Source organism: Aquarana catesbeiana, linkage group LG06, assembly GCF_042186555.1.
Source record: "Aquarana catesbeiana isolate 2022-GZ linkage group LG06, ASM4218655v1, whole genome shotgun sequence".
Classification (NCBI taxonomy): domain Eukaryota; kingdom Metazoa; phylum Chordata; class Amphibia; order Anura; family Ranidae; genus Aquarana; species Aquarana catesbeiana.
Genome location: NC_133329.1, coordinates 339,118,212 through 339,138,527, shown reverse-complemented (window position 1 = coordinate 339,138,527; position 20,316 = coordinate 339,118,212). Strand labels below are relative to the sequence as shown.

At 41.8% G+C, this 20,316-nt stretch overlaps 1 protein-coding gene across 2 annotated transcripts in view; it reads left to right on the top strand.

Annotated features, from left to right (window-relative positions):
• HAT1 (histone acetyltransferase 1) overlaps positions 1-20,316 on the top strand; it is a 118,126-nt gene that overhangs the window by 87,673 nt on the left and 10,137 nt on the right. For both annotated transcript variants that reach the window (XM_073633894.1, XM_073633895.1), the window contains one exon: positions 13,602-13,753. In XM_073633894.1, coding sequence (XP_073489995.1) covers positions 13,602-13,753 — 152 coding nt within the window. The remainder of the gene's footprint in view (positions 1-13,601; positions 13,754-20,316) is intronic.

Here is a 20,316-nt window from a genome sequence, read left to right as displayed (position 1 = left end):
AGTTATGAGGAAAGGTTGCGAGCACTGAACTTATTCTCTCTGGAGAAGAGACGCTTGAGAGGGGATATTATTTCAATTTACAAATACCGTACTGGTGACCCCACAATAGGGATAAAACTTTTTTGCGGTAGGGAGTTTAACAAGACACGTGGCCACTCATTAAAATGAGAAAAAAATAGGTTTAACCTTAAACTACGTAGAGGGTTCTTTACTGTAAGAGCGGCAAGGATGTGGAATTCCCTTCCACAGGCGGTGGTATGAGCGGGGAGCATCGATTAGTTTAAATAAAACTATTAGATAAGCGCCTGAATGACCACAACATACAGGGATATACGTATATGTAATAATACTGACATATAATCACACACATAGGTTGGACTTGTGTCTTTTTTTCAACCTCACCTACTATGTAACTATGTAATAGGATTTAGGTCTAGACACATGCTTGGCTAGTCCATCACCTTTACCCTCAGCTTCTTTAGCAAGGCAGTTGTCTTGGAGGTGTGTTTGGGGTCGTTATCATGTTGGAATACTGCCCTGCGGCCCAGTCTCCGAAGGGAGGGGATCATGCTCTGCTTCAGTATGTCGCAGTACATGTTGGCATTCATGGTTCCCTCAATGAACTGTAGCTCCCAAGTGGCGGCAGCAGTCATGCAGCCCCAGACCATGACACTTCCACCACCATGCTTGACTGTAGGCAAGACACACTTGTCTTTGTAAAAAGTGACCACTATACTGGTGGACGATGCACCTTGCTTTAAGGATCTAACCAGTAAGCGTTTGGAAGCCCTTTCTAGAACACTGCTAGCAGGTCTTGCAGTTCATCCCATCTTGGCTGTGACTACCTTTTCAAACCATGGCTGACTGGTCAAAATTCCTCAAAAGGGATCTTACCACTGTTGCAGTTAATCTCTTGCTTATAAAACACGTGGAGCAAATTGCTGTATCTTTGAACTTCAGTTGGGATGGTTACCTAGAGGCTTCCTGGCCTATCTCCTACATGGGTTTCATGTTGGTACACATGGACAGGACACTAGGAATAAAGTCTTGGACTGTGGAACCCGCATCTAAGAAGCGTCTGATCCACGTAGCCTTCGAGGTAGATCTTCAGATCTACTCTTGATACCACTGCCTCGCCTGGATATTGGCGCTTTCTGGAGTGGTGGGCTGATTTGACGTTCTCTGCGGTGTTCTACCATCCTGCTGCAGGATTATTCGAGAAAGCCATGGCAATGATGTACATAAACCATTAGGCAGGATTCGGAACCAGAATTCTCGCTGTGGCAAGAGGGGTAGATCCTATCCTGGGCAGAATTTCAGGTTTAAGTTTTGTCTACCGTGTACGTCTCAAGTATGGACACTTGGCAATGCCTCGACCTGCTAAAGAGCCAGAGGTGTCCCAGGATCTGTATCACAAGCACAGTGACTAAGTGGGTAGCACTTCTGTCCAATAGCACTAATGAATTGGTTTGAATCCCAACCATGGCACTACCTGCACAGAGTCTGCATGTTCTCCCTGTGCCTCCGTGGATTACCGCTGTGCACTCTGTTTCCTCCAACACTTCAAAAACATGCTGGTAGGTTAATTTTGCTCCTATCTAAATTGGAACTAGCATATGTATAAATGTAAGTTAGGGACCTTTGATTGAAGTGACTGATGTAAATGTATAGTAAATATGTAAAGAGCTGCATAAATTGATGGCACAATATAAGTACCTCTAATAAACTAGCCTCCAGGATCAACAATAAACTGGACAGGTTTGTCTCCAGATACAGGGATCCTCTGTCAGAAGCACTGGATGCTGTGGTGGCTCTGTGCTATCAGTACACCTTAAAGCGGTGTTCCGGCCGAAGTTATACTTTTTAAATAAAAATACCACTATAATACACAAGCTTAATGTATTCTAGTAAAGTTAGTCTGCAAACTAAGGTCTGTTTTGTTAGTTTATAGCAGTAGTTTGTTATTTTATACACTTACAGCAGGCCGTGGCCATCTTAAGTGTGGGCATCTGAAGCCAGACTGTATTTATTCCTGGATCTCATCCTTGCAGATCTCGCACATGCTCAGCGCAGCACAAGCAATGTAATAGGTTTCAGGTCAGGTTTCCATAGCAACGGCAGTTTCAGAGGAAGTTGCCGCCCCTTCCCAGAAGGCATTGCAAACAGGAAATGATGTGATGGGCCGCGGCCAGGGAGGAGGAAGTGAAAAATGAATACAGCAGATATACAGTAAGTGCTGAGAAAAAAAATTAAAAATATCCAATTTGTTTACAGTGCACAGTTTAGTGAGGGATGCTGAAGAGTTGTAAAAGTGGGTGGAACTCCACTTTAATATGCCTTTGCTCTCCTGAATCGCCTTTCTTATCTGCTTTGCAGGATCTAGATAGCGGTCATTCCAGTGATCCTCATTGCTTTGGACTGGCTTAGGCAATTGTGGTATGCCAGCCTAGTAAGTCTCCCAGTGGGCTCTACCAGATTGTCCAAATCTTATGTCTCAAGACTTTAACATCCTGCTTTGCATATCTGGCTTTAACAGGTTCTGAGGGAGACATGGGCATCTCTGTGATTCCTACGATATTAACAGCTAGGAAGTCTGCTTCCCACATGGAAGACATGCTTGACTTGGTATGAGTCTTGCAGCTTTCATCCTAGAATTTTCTCAGTAGGACAAATTCTTCCCTTTCTACAGCTGGTTCTCAACCATCACTTGGTTCTCAGCGCTATCAAAGGTTACATTTGTAACTTTTCTATCTTTTTTCACGGACCTTGATTAAGATTTTTGTACAGTCTCCAGTGTAGTTCCTCCTGTTTGTTCCCCTTTGAATCCATAGCAACTGAATCTGGTTCTGTCTACACTTCAGAAACCATTGTTTAAATGGATTAGAGGCATTGCTCTTCTCTCATCAACAAGGTGGTGGTATTCCTTGTAGCCATCACCTTTGCAAGGCAGATGTCTGACCTGTCAGCCTTTAGGATTTAGCCATACACAGTGCAAATTTCTTTCCTGCAACCACGGGTTGCAGGAAAGAAATTTTGCACAATTCTCCCATCAACACACAGTGTCTGCATCAGGCGGGGGAAGGCATCCTTGCCGGGAGAATATGGTGATTATCTCTAGACCAACCGCTAGCGATAATCGCAAGATAATCTAGCAGGCTAGTTGTACCCAAGTTGATTGACTTAATCAGCTTGGCACATTCAGCCTGCCCATTAACCGTTGAAATCTTGGCCAGTTCAGCAGAAACCAGGAGATTCGAACCGTGTATGGCCAGCCTTCTCCTGCAAGGAACCTTTTCTGTTTTGTTTTTTTTTTTTTGTTTTTAAGGGAGCAAGGAGGTATTGATGCTCAGGACTTCCAAGGTAGTTTCTGCCTTTCCCCTAAACCAGGACATCGTTCTTCCGTCCCTCTGGTTCCAGTTTTCCAAAAAGGAAATTTCTTTCCATTGGCTGGATGTGGGGCAGGCTGTGAGAGTATCAGTTTTTTTTTTTAAAGATTTCCTTTTTGTCATTCTGGATGGTCCCAGTAAGGGTGCACAGCCTTTTGTTGCACAACCTCTAGTTGACTCTGACAGACTATCATCCAAGCCTATGGTCTCAAAGATCAGGTTCAAGCATTTTGTGTCCAGGTGCATTCTATTATATCTGTGAAAGCTTCTTGAGTTTTGTGGCGGGCTGTCATCTGGTCTCCTGTTAACACGTTCTCTTAAGTTTCGCCCGGAGGACATTGCAGCCTCATTTGATGCCAGCCTTTTGGAGTAAGGTTCTTCAGGAGGCTTTTTAACCACTTCCGCCCCGGAAGGTTTTACCCCCTTCCTGACTAGAGCACTTTTTACAGCACTTTTAAAGCGTCGCTTTAACTGACAATTGCGCGGACATGCAATGCTGTACCCAAACTTAATTTGCGTTCTTTTTTTCCCCACAAATAGAGCTTTTTGGTGGCATTTTGATCACCTCTGCGTTTATTTTTTGCGCTATAAAAAAAAGCGACAATTTTGAAAAAAACAAACTATTTTTTACTTTTTAAAAACAAATTTCTTCCCCAGCTTAGGCCAATATGTATTCTTCTACATATTTTTGGTAAAGAAATTTGTAATAAGCGTATATTGATTGGTTTGCGCAAAAGTTATAGCGTCTACAAACTATGGGAAAGATTTATGGCATTTTTATTATTTATTTTTATTTTTTTTACTAGTAATAGTGGTGATCTGCTGTTTTAGCAGTATTGCGACGGACAGATCATACACATTTTTGGGACCATTGACATTTATACAGGGATCAGTGCTATAAATATGCACTGATTACTGTGTAAATGTCACTGGCAGGGAAGGGGCTAACACTAGGGGGCGATCAAGGGGTTAAATGTGTGTTCCCTTAGCATGTTCTAACAGTATGGGGATAGGACTGCCTAGGGGAGGAGACAGATCATTGTTCCCACTTAGTAGGAACACACGATCTTTCTCCTCTATCCTGACAGCATAGGGATTTGTGTGTTTACACACACAAATCCCAGTGCGTGCACGCGATCGCACGTGGCCAGAGGCGATCGTACCCGCTGGCCACGCGCATCAGATCCCCTGCTGTGCAGTGGGCGCTCACGTGCCCTCTGGCGGCTCTCCTGGGCAAAGCCATATTCGTACGGGATTTCGCCAACGAGAGACATTCTGCGGCAGTAAAAGTACGTGAGCCGGTCAGGAACCAGTTAACTGGCAAGCAGTCTCCAGTTCTGTTTTCTTGGACCTGTTAGCATGCATTTTCCGTGTTGCCCACCAATCAGTTGGATTGCTTTTGGATGACCAATAGGATTTTAATAAACACTGTAAAATCCATTTCTTGGAGTCCATTTAGGGTGACAAGTCCCAACACTTTTTGTGTTTTTCATGATCATGTTCTCGGTAATGCTTCATGCACACTAGGGTTTTTTAAGCTCCTAGAAGCTATTAGCATTTTTTTTTGTGTCCCTAGAAGCTAAACAGTGTTATCCTATGTGTCCATGCACACTTTTTTTAGGCTATTAGTGTTTTTTGAGCTTCAGTGTCTAGGAGCTTTTTTTTATAGTTTTTTATAGTTTCTTTCCAGCAGAAACACTCCTAAACGCTACTATTGGCGTTTTTGAGCTTTTTTTTTTTTTTTTTTTTTCCTTTTGCTGTGAAAACGCTAACGCTCCTAAAACACTACTACAAAAATCTATTGCCAGCTGGGTTTTTTTTTTCAGTTTAAGTTAATCTAGTGTGAATACTGACTCACGCTTTACTACAAAATGGAGGCAAGTAGCAGATAATGGTAGAGGTTTCCTGTGCTGGCCTACAGGTTTTTAGTTTGCCAGTGTCCAGTTCTCCTGTTGGTGGCAGTACATCCTGAATGTGAAAGACTTTGTGTCCCTCAACGAGTTGCCCAATCTGTGTCGGTGAGAGCTTTATTTTAAAAAATAGTTGCTTGGTAAAAGACCTGATTCCTTTCTACACATGGAGATATCTGTCTAGAAGATTTTTTTCTTTATTGTAAATGTTTAAGGGTCTGAAATTCTCATTGACCTGTTGATGTTCCATGGGGTTAAGGATGCCAGAATTGGCTGAGTGATTTGGCAGTAAAAGGGTACAGGCTTTTCTGAACAATTAAATCTTTTTGTTTCCTTCTCTTTGAAATGCTGGGTATTTATGTGCTTACAGTACAATGGAGTGGCTAATGACTATGGATAATGGTAGCCAGGCTGCTTTTCCCAGGCAGCTGTGTCGATTCTTAAGATTAGTAAGCCCTTTACACAGTAAAATATAATGTGTAAATGTCTGTCTACCCATCCACCTCAAAATGATCGTTTGTCTATTTGTATTGATCTTTTCATTAAACAAGGCAGAGTTGGCAAAGTATAATTAACATCTGAAAGGGAAAATATGCAAGTGTTTAATTTGCTTTTTTTCTTAAAGTGAAACTCCACCTTTCCTTTCTGAAAATTGCTGCTTTTTCATGCGCTTACTAATTTCCTTTAGGTTTGTATCTTTTTAAAAGTACCACAAGCTTTGGCAGTTTCATTTCTTATATAGGATTCCATATGTGTAGTCCATATATGTAGTAGTTTTCTCCAGCTTTGTTGGCAGGCCTAAAAGCTGCTGTGAGATGCACTGTGCATGAGAAACTCACAATTAAAATATATGTATATGTAAACTGTTATCTTGTAAAACGAGCCATTCAGTTTAAAATGGATATACAAGGCAAAATGTTTGTGTGTGTGTGTATACTATATGATATATTTTGCAGTACACTGTTTTTTCAACTTTTCAGTGAAGAGCTGTGCAGGGGGATGTGTCAGCACAAATCTGACCATTGGAGTACAGGCTGGCTGTGCTCCAAAATAGAATGCACTGACCATACAAAGGAAGCAATGCAAAGAGAGCAAGATACTTAATACACGTACATGGTATCACAGACACCTATCGGAAATATGAGATGTTGGGGTAACATACGTTTTAAGTTAGGGAGATTTCATATATTATATCTCTTGAACCTCATTGGGAGGGGTGTGTGTTGTTTGTTTGTTTTTTTTGTTTCATAATTTATTTATTTATTTTTTTCATTTTAAGGCCTCATGCACATTGGATGTTTTTCCAGCTGCTTTTAGGGGCGTCTGGCTTTTGTTTTTTCCTTCCTCCAAACTCCCCTGCATGTTGGCCTATGTGCCCATGCACACATGCTGCTTTGAAAACTACATCCTATGAGACGTTGCAAGACACTGACAATCACAGGCATGACTCCTAGAGTAAAACTCAGTAGATAGATGATTTCAAACGTCTCAGAGAACTAAACACAGTTGTATTTAGGAAGTTTCAGTTGGCAGATCATTTTAAACGTCTCAGAACTAAACACAGTTGGATTTAGGCAGTTTCAGTTGCTTCTGTCTCTTCAGTAATCTCAGAGACTCATTGAGGTTTCTTCCAGGACTAAATCTGCCTGTACTTTCTAGAATTGAGGAAACCAATAATTTCAACCAAGTTCCACGTGTAGAGGCGGAGCCTTTAAACTTGTAAGAAGCCTCAACCATGTTTCACTGTTGCCATTAGATGTTCAACCTTATACTGCTATCCAGGCCTAGTAGTAGTAGTGAACAAACTGCCTTTTGTCACAGACAAATATTTAGAATTTGCACTCATTAGTCCAGAGCACCAGCAACCATTTCTCTGAACACCAGTTCTTGTGCTTTGTGTATAGCAAAGTCACTTGGCCTTGTTTCCATGGCAGAAGACAGCTCCCGACTTTTAGTGGGTGCACCAGGGTCCCAATGGTTTCTGCCAAGACTGAGCTGATAGTGCTACAGGACCCCTTACAATTACAAACGGGTTTATCTTTCATCTGGGACACTAAGTTTCTTGGCTGACCACTGTACATTTGGTCCTCGGCTTTGCCTGTTTTTGTGCGTCTGCAGAAGATCTTGGACAATGCACCTGAAATCACCCGTCTTGCTTCAAATGTCTTCCTGTAAGAGATGTTGATAAAGCAGTGGGACCACTATGTCTTGTTGCTGTGCTAAGTCTTTGCATTGTGTAAGATGTTTTTAACGCTTACAGGTCTACTGTGACCTCAACTTAGTTGGGCTATGTTCCCACTGGTGATTAGGTCTGATGTGAATAGTAGTGCCTGGAATCGCGGATTCCTCCTCCAACTCTCAGCAGCTAGGTGCAGCCAATGGCCCCATTCACTACAGTGACAGCCAGCGATTACCTGCTGTGATCCTGTTGGATGTACTTTGTGTGCATCCAGCCGTGATCACCGCAGGTAATCACTGGCTGTTCAGTTAAGCATGGAATTTCCCCACCCAATATCATTCCTCCTGCACAGCTGATTCTGTTGATTCAGTTATTGTATTTTAACCCACATGTTCTCTAGTTGGTCATTCGCACCCATTTGCCATAATTGTTCAAAGATGCTCTAGATCATATGCCTGCAAAACCTTTCACTGTGCGCAAGTGTACCTGAGAGATTGATGCCTTTTTCAAGGAAAAGGGTGGACACTCTAACGATTGATTAGGTTTACTTTTTCTTTATGAACTTTGTAGGTTAATTGATAATAAAAACAAAATTATTTTATTATTTTTGAAAGCATTCTCAATTTTGTCTGATGTGTCTAGAACAGTGATGGGGAACCTTGGCACCCCAGATGTTTTGGAACTACATTTCCCATGATGCTCATGCACTCTGCAGTGTAGTTAAGCATCATGGAAAATGTAGTTCCAAAACATCTGGGGTGCCAAGGTTCGCCATCACTGGTCTAGAACAACAGTACTGTGTGTATGTATATTAATATATATATATAATATAAGGTGTGTGTGTGTATTTTACGCAGAATTCACTTAAGACAGTGGTTCTCAACTCCAGTCCTCAGGACCCACCAACAGGCCAGGTTTGCAAGATAGCTGAAATACATCACAGGTGATATCACTTGCTGCTCAGTGATTGCAGTATTCTAGTCTGCAACTCCCCCAAGGTAATACTTAAAATTTGGCCTGTTGGTGGGTCCCGAGGACTGGAGTTGAGAACCACTGACTTAAGATATCTCCACTTTCATGGGGAAAAAAATAGCAAATAAAAAAAAAAATACTGCACATACAGTTGCTACACACGTCATATTGTAATAGAATGTTATTAAAAATTACCTTTTCTTTTCAATCTAAAGCATTGTAATTTTCTGTAAAATTCAGTGCAATATGACAACCTGGAGGCTTTCTTTACGCAGTTGGTGGACAGAACCTCCCCAGAAAAGTAATTTCCTGCTTGTGTGATTGGCTCACAAATTTTTCCTAGAAGTTTGCACTAAGATACAAGTCAGATTTTGGGCATCCTTTGCAACACAAAATTCATATTTGGTGAGATTCCCAAAGGGTTATTTCTAATGAAGCAGACCCTGCAGCTTTACGCATTAGAACACTGCAAGTGCATCAGCTGATAATGAAAAAGTCACTCCTATTCAGAATTTTTCTACAAATATACAAAGTGGAACACATTTTGTTAAAGTAGAACTACACTGTGTCGAAGCACCACCAACAGAAAATAATCTTTAATTCATTTTTAATGTATGACATTTGCCTAGGCCTGGAAACCAGGCAGCAACTGAAGAAAAAAAAAGGTTAAAAAAAAAAAAAAAACAAGCAACTATGATATACTTATTGTATTCACTAGGAGAGAGTTTTTTGCTGATCATCTGAGAGTCATTTTGCACCACATCCCTTGTATAAGCAAAGCATATAAGAGAATTATTTGGGGATTTTAAAGATGCACAAATGCAACAAGAAAGTAAAAAAAAAAAAAAATTTATTGAAGAACATTAAAAGCAATATAAAGACACGAATATATCCAAAATGATCATACAATACATACAAGTGCAGACTGATTGACTGACTCTCTACATGTTTCGCCATACCAATGGCTTCTTCAGGAGATTTTATTATCGGGCACTGTACAAATGATCACTAAAGAGTCAAAAAATAGAAAAAGATTTTTAGAGAAAAACAAAGAATATTACAAAATATACAAATATACATTTTAAATTTAATTTCTCGGGTTGGCATGGATTGAGCGACAGGAAGACTTAGATTAATTACCTGTATATTCAATAAGTAAATTTAAAAGATTTTAAAGGCTCCAGAGTCATAGGGATGGATCAATTGGTGTAACCATAAAGAGGGATATAGCTGTATAAACAGATGCCCACTAATAGTCTGTCTAAGGGGAAAAACAGTGAATAATCAATATCAAGGATAAAAATCCATTAATCCAAAAAATAAAGCAGAAAAGCCTATCTGAGACTAGCAATGTTGATGACAAATTCCAGAAATTCTAAATAATTCCTATTATTCCCTTTTTGGATAAATGGAGGAACCAAGAGAGCGGCACAGTGGTGTAGTGGGCAGCACTCTCGCCTAGCAGTAAGAAGGGTTGCTGATTCGAATCCCAACCCAATCCCAACGTCACTACCTGCCTGGAGTTTGCATGTCCTCCCTGTGCCTGTGTGGGTTACTTCTGGGTACTCTGGTTTCCTCCCACACTCCAAAGACATGCTGGTAGATTAATTGGCTTCTGTGCAAAATTGGCCTTAGTATATGAATGAGTTGGGGACCTTGGCTTGTGGACTCGTTGAGGGTAGGGACCGATGTGAGTGTGCAAAGTATGTGTGATGCGCTGCATAAAATTGACCGTGCTATATGGGTACCTTAAATAATATAATATAATAGATGAGCAATCTATAATATAATAGATGAGCATCTTAATGAGACACAATATACAGGGATAGGGACAATTGTAGACACTCACCCACACTCACTCAGGTTGAACTGGATGGACTGTTGTCTTTATTCAACCTTACTAACTATGTAACTATGTAAGAGGGGAGTGGAGGAGAGAAAAAAGTTTTTTTTTCTTAGAGCTCCAACTCATCAGAGGCCACCTTTTAAACCAAGAACAAATGACCAAATCAATACAAATACATCTCCCATCAATCAAGCATAAGAGCCAGTAAAACATTGCATCCAAAGTAGCTTAATTACCTGCCATGAAAAGACCACCACAATATCTTCTCGCCCTCCTATACCGGACCATAACAACTAACTGTGGCTGGCATCCTTTAATATCCCCCTCCACCCCAATGGAGACAATTTGGCGCCGAATGGGGGTGAGGGCGCCTTGTTGCGCCAGTGCGCATGCCGAGGTCGTGCTGGAAATTACGGCAAAAACGTTGAGGACGATAGCGTCGAAAGACACCAGACATCACGTACAGGAAATTATGCCAGACGTTACAAACGTTGAGCATCGAAGATGTCGGACGTTAGAGGTAAACAACGCCGATGTCGGTGCCCTAATGGTGTCATACGTCCCACGTAGAAACATGGAACCGGCGTCCTGATGACACCAATGTCTAGAGGGAGGCACGATCAGGAAAAGCCTAAACTACCGCCCTCCACAACCGTGCCCTAGATGATGAAGGCCACAGATTGTGATGGAGATCACTGAATGGGCAACTGGCGCATGGCGCCATCTAGTGGAGTCCAAGGGAACGGACACCACAAAAGATTACGCCCTGGGCTTGCATATGGTCACTTAATTCGGATCCAATCCCCAATAAATCAATTTACCAGACAGCTAACTGTATATTAGAGTGTCTCAAAGTAGGAGAGACATCATATATTATTAATAGACAAAACAACTCATTGGCCCATTGTTAACTTTATTTAAATCAAATCCAACACTAAAGCAAATGACCTATACAGGCATGAGGCGCAATCAAGAAAACCTTGCCAATCCAGGTTACAGGTTGATTACAGACAAATTTTGAAATACAAAAATTTCTATACAAATATGATTAACGAGAATTTAATCTCGTAGATAAAATTCCTATAAAATATCCGAGAAGGGAATAATGAGAATTATTTAGAATCTTTGGAATTTGTCATCCACATTGCTAGCCTCAGGTAGGCTTTTCTGCCTTATTTTCTGGATTAATGGATTTTTATCATTGATATTGATTATTCACTGTTTTTCCCCTTAGATGGACTATTAGTGGGCATCTGTTTATACAGATATATCCCTCTCTATGGTTACACCAATTGAATCATGCCTATGACTCTGGAGCCTTTAAAATCTTTAAAATTTACTTATTGAATATATAGGTAATTAATTGATCTAAGTCTTGTTGCCGCTCGATCCTTGCTAACCCGAGAAATTAAATTTAAAATGTATATTTGTATATTTTGTAATATACTTTGTTTTTCTCTAAAAATCTTTTTCTATTTTTTGACTCTTTAGTGATCATTTGTACAGTGCCTGATGATAATTCTCTTGAAGAAGCCATTGGTATAGCGAAACATGTAGAGAGTCAATCAGTTTGCACCTGTCTATGTATTGTATGGTCATTTTGGATATATTCATGTCTTTATATTGCTTTTAATGTTGTTCAATAAATTTATATTTTTTTACTTTCTTGTATTTGTGCATCTTTAACCACTTCAGCCCCAGAGGATTTTACCCGCTTCCTGACCAGAGCATTTTTTGTGATTTGGCACTGCGTCGCTTTAACTGACAATTGCGCGGTCGTGCGACGTATCTAAACAAAATTGACATTCTTTTTTTCCCACAAATAGCTTTCTTTTGGTGGTATTTGATCGCCTCTGTGGTTTTTATTTTTTGCACTATAAACAAAACGACAATTTTGAAAAAAACGTAATATTTTTTACTTTTTGTTATAATAAATATACCCCAAAAATATATAAAAAAAACTATTTTTTTCCTCAGTTTAGGCCGATATGTATTCTTCTACATATTTTTGGTAAAAAAAAAAAAACTCGTAATAAGCGTATATTGATTGGTTTGCGCAAAATTTATAGCGTCTACAAAATAGGGGATAGTTTTATGGTATTTTTATTTAAAAAAATTTTTTATTAGTAATGGCGGCAATCTGCGATTTTTTTTATACAACGATCGATGCTATAAAAATGCATTGATTACTGTGTAAATGACACTGGCAGTGAAGGGGTTAACCACTAGGGGCAGTGAAGGGTTTAAGTGTGTCCTAGGGAGTGATTCTAACTGTGAGGGGGCTAGACTTCAACACACAGGACAGTGATCACAGCTCTCGATGAGCGAGAGCTGTGATCACTGTCCTGTCACTAGGCAGAACGGGAAAATACTTTGTTTACAAAAGCATCTCCCCGTTCTTCCTCTCTGTGACACGATCGCGGGCACCCGGCGGACATCGAGTCCGCGGGACCCATGGTCATGGAAGCCCATGGTGGGCACGCGCCCGCGACACCGCTTCTTAAAGGGGACATACCTGTACGCCCTTTTGCCTACCAGCGCCATTCTGCCAACGTACATCGGCTTGTACTGGTTGGCAAGCGGTTAAAATCCCCAAATCCTTCTCTGATATGCTTTACTGTATTCACTAATACTAGCAGCATAAGGATTAAAAATAGTTTATCGAGAAAGTGGAATTTGGCTTTAAAGTGTAACTAAAGGCAAAACCTTTTTTTTTTTTTTTTTTTTTTTTTTTTGAATGGAGTAAGGGACGTTACACCCCCTGACCATTTTTGCCATTTGTGTCCTATTGGGGAGATTTCCCTTGGCTTCCTGTCCCATAACCAAACAGGAAGTGAGAAGAAATCCCTCCAAAGTAAGGGAATCCCCGTGTGTCCCCAGAACTAGTGTCCCAATTGGAAGATTTCCCCTGTGTTAGTGTTTTGATGTCAACCCAAAATTTGTGATTTTCTTTTATATTCACTAATGGTAAACGGAACAAATAGAGAGGATGTATCTCCCTAACAGGGGAACAGATAGCAATAACTGACAGTTGTTCTAATCCCTCTCCAATCTATCCAGAAATAAAAAAAATAGCTTTTTGTTACACTTTAAAATCCATGCAATGTACATTGATCATCCAGCGTGGATTGCTTTTTTTTCTCAACAAAAATGGAGTTACTCTTTAAGCCTGTACCAATGATTGCAACATTAAAGCCTGATTCATATTTGCTTTATTTGTATACAGAATGCAAGGCAGAGAAATAATGAGGTTTTGGAAGAAAAAAAAAAGTATTTGAGAGTTTAATTTCTTTTTTTCTTTTGTCCAGCTGAAGATCCATCAGAAAACTTTGTCAGGCTCCGAGACTTTGTTCTTGCAAAGCTTTGCCAGAATCTGCCATGTTTTTCTCCTGAAAAACTTCTTGAAGGATTCAGTCAAGAAATGGTGACAGAGGCTCAACAGAAACTCAAGATAAATAAGGTATTTTAGCTATAGAATCGCCTGTGATGACTTGGTGAGCACAGTATTACTCTTTACATTGACATGCTGTTGACTCGGAAAAATTCCTAAAGCCTGAACATTTCCCCCTTTTTCCTGACATGAATGCTGCAGACTATTCCATATCATTATCTGGCTTTCATGGGAATTTAGCTTACTCTCCTAGAATTGCTGACATATAGTGGGAAAAGCATGAACTTTCAATTCTGATACAAATATACATTATGTGCTCTTTAAATCTCCTTAAATGGATAGAAAAACTGAAGGGAGTACACTGCACATTCTTTACCTGTGGGATTATATATGTTCTGTGGTAGAAGCTGCCATATTTACATGCATTAACCTCTTTCTGCCTGACCTATGATTGAATGAAGGCCGAGCTATCATCTTGGGTGGACGCCCTATTATGTGCTCCCAGGATCGCACCACGCTGCGACATGATCTGTTACCCACTGTTTCTACCAGACACAGCGAATGAGAAATACGTGTACCCGGCCAGTACCATGTGTTTTCTGCGACACATCACATGACAGTTGTTCGCAATGAATGGCTTTTATTCATAGCCATTCATTGTGCACTGTTGATCTCTGTGATTGATCACATGGTACAGGCAGGGCCAATCACACTGCATCTGTACCATGTGATAGTTGTGGCCAATCATCGCTGTATACACTGGATGAATGGATGCCATTCTACTTCTCCCCAGAGTAGTATAGTGTCACTGTGGTAACACTGTACTGCTCTGGTCACAGTAAAAATGAATTATTGTTCCTGATCACTGTCCCAACAGTCATATGACGCTTTACTACTCTGATGACGTATGTAAAGTTAAAAAAAATAAAATTAAAGCTTCTTAATTTCTTCGTTTTTCAAAAAAAGTGACAAAAAATTACAACTTGTCTAATTTCCAAAAAGGGGTCATTTGGGGGGTATTTGTACTGTCCTGTTTTCGGGCCTCGAAGAGAGAGGCGATCCATACATAAGGATTGATCAATTTTCAGAGAGATATATAGATATATATATATATATATAAGTGTAGCATAATTTTATAACCAAAAGCAAAAAAACTTGTTTTTATTTTAAAAATTTCAGTCTGGGTATATTTTTTGCTAAAAAAAAAAAAATGGTGATTACCACCAAAAGACTGTCTCAAAAAACAATGATATAAATGTATTTTGGGTACAGTGTTGCATGAGTAATTGACATTCAAAGTGTGACGGTGCTGAAAATTGGCCTGGGCAGGAAAGGGGTGAAAGTGTCCAGTATTGAGGTGGTTAAAGAATAAGCCAATAACATCAATTTTGGGTCTCTCTTCTCAAGCACTATAGTCATACTTAGCTGAGACAAAACTATGGGGTAAACTTTAGTCTGAATTTAAACAAATTCAGTGAAAAGTTCCTCAACAGGTTGATGGTCTGCAGACAGGTTTTCCCTTCAATCAGCGAAGGTAAGGGGTCAGCCAGGAAAGCCCTTGCAGATATTACAAGCTGTCAGGAGAATATCAGGGCTTGGGATGGGAGCAGAAGAGAAGTGCCGGCATCTGGCTTGCACTTCTGAGGAAATGTGGCAAATGTACATAACTTTTTCACGGTAATATGAATGGGTGGTGACATGGTCTCTTTAACCACTTCAACCTCAAAAGGATTTACCCCCCTAATGACCAGGCCAATGTTTGAAATACGTTGCTTTAACTGACAGTTGCGTGGTCGTGCAGCGTTGTACCTCAAAAACATGTTCTTTTTTTTCCCCACAAATAGCTCTTTCTTTTGGTGGTATTTGATCACTGCGGTTTTTATTTTTTGCGCAATAAACAAAAAAAGAATGACAATTTTGAGAAAAAAAACAATATTTTTGACTTTCTGCTGTAATACATATCTAAATGAATAAAAAAAAATAAAAAATTTCTTCAGTCATCAGTTTAGCCCAATATGTACTCTTCTACATATTTTTGGTAAAAAAATCGCAATAAGTGTATATTGATTGGTTTGCGCAAAAGTTATAGCGCCTACAAATTATGGGATATATTTATGGACTTTTATTTATTATTGTTTTTACTGGTATTGTGTGCAATTTTTAGTGGGACTGCGACATTGCGGCAGACAAATCTGACCCTAAGTGACACTTTTTGGGGACCAGGGGAACCAATACAGTGATCAGTGCTAAAAAAAATTAACTTAAAGGGGTTGTAAAGGTAAATTTTTATTTTTTTTTAAAATAACAAACATGTTATACTTACCTTCACTGTGCAGCTCGTTCTGCACAGAGTGGCCCCGAACCTGCTCTTCTGGGGTCCCTCGGCGGCTGTCTCAGCTCCTCCCCGCAATAACTAACAACCTTAATGCGAGCTCTCTCAGCGGCTATAGCCGCTCGCTGTATCACTCGGCCCCGCCCCCGGCGTGCCGCGTCATTGGCTGTGATTAACAGCAGCGCGAGCCAATGGCTGCGCTGCTTTCAATCCATCCACTATAGCCAATCAGCGACCAGGCTGATTGACTGAATGGAGGTCGGGAGCGAGCGGCCGAGTTTCGAGGTGTCAGGTAAGTAAAACGGGGGGGCTGGGGGCAGCGGTATTTTCAAAAGTTTTTTCACCTTGATGCATAGAATGCATTAAGGTGAAAAAATGTATACCTTTACAAACCCCTTTAACTGTGTTCCCTGGGTGTGTTTTAATTGTGTGAGGGATGGGACTGACTGGGACAACACAGATCGTTGTTCCTGATTACTAGAAACAGGCGATCTCAGTTTTCCCCCATCAGAAAGGGGATCTGCCTTGTTTACATAGGCAGATCCCCGTCCTGCCTCTCTGGAGCGATCACGGGTGGCCAGCGGACATCGAGCCTGCCGGACCCGTGCACACACTTCCTTTTTTGTCTGTTAAATACATCTGTGATGGGGGGGGGAAAAGTGTTGATCTTTGATCTTGCCAGAAATTCAGAGCCGTCCTGTGTGCACTGCCGGCGCACTCTCAAATCTCTTATTTCTTTATCACCGACTACAGAATGATTTGCCTTTTATGTTTATGGAGGCCTGAAAGCAGAAGTAGTTGAGTTGATTAGCAAAAGACAACTGGGTAGAGCTGACACCACTCAGTCCACTAAAATGCTATGTTGTCAGCCTACAGCAGGATTTAGGAGCGAAGTGCTTTTCTGCTGAATCCAAAGGTATTTCTCTCTGCTTGTAGAATAAAACACAGGGAAAGTGCTGGAGCATGTTACACGGTACAACCTAAAAATGAGTGTAATGTGTAACTTGCTCCGAAAGGTGAACTTATCCTTTCGGTTACATGCAACAACAGTACTTTGTTTGCACTTTCCTACCCAAGACAATAGCCACAAGCTCGGGTCTTCATGGGTTCCCAAACCTTCTCTAATCCATCCCCGGCAGAGTTGTGACATGCACTATTGTAGGTTCCTGCAAGTCTACTGCCTAGAGAGAAAATATTATAATAGATACTAATCTTGAGGAACCATACAATTTGATTTATTTAACCACTTGACAACTGGGCACTTAAACCCACCTCGTGACCAGACCAATTTTCAGCTTTCAGCGCTCTCACACTTTGAATGACAATTAGTCATGTAATACTGTACCCAAATGAATTTTTTGCCCTTTTTCTTTCTCGAACATCACGGGACACAGAGCCACAGTAATTACTGATGGGTTATATAGGTATCACTGGTGATTGGACACTGGCACACCCTATCAGAAAGTTCAACCCCCTATATAATCCCTCCCCTTGCAGGGATACCTCAGTTTTTACGCCAGTGTCTTAGGTGATGGACGTGTAAAGATGTCCTGTGCTGAACTCCAAGGGGATTATCCTATATCCTATACTGGGGCAAGCCAGGCAAACCGGATCCATTCAAAGTGTCCTTTTGTGGCCAAATTGGATGGTACCCGGGCCTTGTGTCTGAAGAAACGAGGTTTTACCTGTAACGCTTCTCTTTTTAGAGAGCTGGACCCCGCATATTAGAAAATGGTTTTTCTAGCCAGGTGCTTTACAGGCCCAGAACTGTGGATCTCCCTATTCATAGGGGGCCCCAGTCTCTGACGTTTTTTTTCAAACGGAGCCCACCATGAGAGGTGAAGATTGGGTCTGTATAATAGAACCCTGCGGCTGGATAAGGTAAGAGGAGATTCCACAGAATTTTTTAATTCTAGTAGGTTTTCTCCTTTAAGGTAAATGCATGCTATGCCTATTGTGACCACCGGGGGCTGCCAAGAGCACATACCTTGTCATGCTGATGTCGGTCTCAGTGTTCTCATGCTGCACAGCGTCTCCGGCCGGCTCCAGGTAGGATGGGATGGGGGGATTTCTCCTTCACAAATGTTCCCCCCAGGCTAGGAGGAGGCCACAGGTGTCTGTAAAGCGGTTGTACACCGCTCGAGCACCACCGCCGCCGCCATTTACAGGCACATCACTACCGGCCTCTCTCCTTCCTCCCCCTCCCCCAGCCTTCCTCCATATTGTTTCTGGAGGGTCGGCCAGTGCGGGAAGCGCTCGTTTTTTTTTCAAAATTCGAGGAGGAGGGGGCGGTAGAGAGGGGGGCGGGGTGTCAGCACAGGTGCTTAGACGCCCACTCAGGCCAGCTGCAGGCTATTTAAAGCACTCTGTACAGGTGCACACAGCCTTCATGAGGGACACATAGCTGACAGGTCGCATGTAAGGTGGGATACAGGCATTCTCCTAGGCAGCATTTACTAAGGTAACACCAGACTGGGCATTTGGTAGCAGGGCTTTTAGCCGGACTACATCGCTCAGCAGTCAGTGTTCATTTTGTGATAACTCCACCTTGTTGCTTTGCACTATGGGTAGAAGAGGTTCAAACACCCCAAGAACCAGAGACTCTAGGAGATCTCGTTCGGGTTCTGAGGACCCCCTTTCTGCAGCATCCTCCCCCCCTGAGGGGCCAGGGACAGCTAGCCAGAGGGAGCCATTGGGGTCAGGGGCTATACCTGCCTCCGGCACTTCAGCCCCTGTATACATTACACAGGAGGTTTTTTCCTCAACCATTAGTGGTTTAGAGGAGAGATTAATGGCCGTGATTACATCTTAACTCGGTGGAAGAAAACGTACTAGGCCTTCCTCTGTTTCCCAAGACCCTCAGGAAGAGGTGCTCTGGGATAAAGGAGACGAATCCCTTTCAGAGGATCAGAATGGGACAGATAATTCCCTCTTCTGAGGAATCAGGTGGAGAGGGACCCTCTGCGACTTCCCAGGAGGAGAAAGTCTTAGTGCAGATCCTTACTGGATTGGTCCGCTCCACATTTAAGTTGCCCGTATCTGAATCAGTTAAAGAACCCTCTTTGGGGTCACTGAAGCCTTCTCAAACAGCGCATGCTTTTCCTGTTCATAATTTACTTGAAAAGCTCATTTATTCTGAGTGGGATCACCCAGATAAACATTTTTTTCCGCCGAAAAAGTTTTCAACACTTTATCCGATGGAAGAAAAGTTTATAAAAATGTGGGGAATACTGGCCATTGATGCCGCCATTTCCTCCGTAACTAATAGTCTGACTTTTCCTGTAGACAATGTTCAGATGCTCAGGGATCCTGTAGATAAAAAGATGGAATCCCTATTGAAGGATGTTTTCTCCTTGGCAGGTTCAGTGGCTCAACCTGCAGTTGCAGCGATTGGAGTCTGTCAATACTTAAGAGACCATGTTAAGCAGGTCATCAAAGCATTACCTGAACAGCAGGCCCAGGGGTTGGCTAACCTTCCTGTGGCCTTATGTTACGTTGTTGACGCCATCAGAGATTCTATAGTGCAAACCTCTCGTCTTTCACTGGGGTTGGTGCATATACGTAGAATCCTATGGTTGAAAAATTAGTCAGCCGAAGCACCATGTAAGAAGCTGCTGGCTGGGTTTCCATTTCGTGGTGCAAGGTTGTTTTGAGAGGTCTTGGATGACTATATCCAGAAGATCTCTGGTGGGAAAAGTACTCTCTTACCTGTCAAGAAGAAGAATAAGCGTCCCTCTTTCAAACTGACTCTTTCCCCAGCGCCAGGGGCTTCAGCCTCCAGGCAGTCTCGACGGCCTCCTCCGTCTGGGTTCAGAAACAAGAGTCAACCCCAGGAACAAAAGAAGCCCTGGGGGAAGAAGCCTACTAGGCAAAACACTAAGACCTCTTCATGAAGGGGCGCCCCCGCTCGCTCGAGTGGGGGGAAGACTGCGACAGTTCTCAGAGCTCTGGCAGGAGGACTTCCAGGACAGATGGGTAATCTCCATAGTAACCTTAGGGTACAAGTTGGAGTTCCAGGAATTTCCCTCTCCTCGGTTCCTCAGATCAGGTGTCCCCAGAGAAGAAGCAGTCGCTCCTTCTAGCGTTACAGCGACTTTTGTCGCAGGAGTTCATTATGATGGTTCCCGCAAAGAACCAGGGATTGGGCTTCTATTCCAACCTTTTTACGGTCCAAAAACCAAATGGGGTTGTCAGACCCATTCTGGATTTAAGGGATCTGAACCGATTCCTAAGGATTCAGTCCTTCTGCATGGAATCAATTCGGACAGTAGTCTCCACCCTACAGGGAGGAGAATTTCTG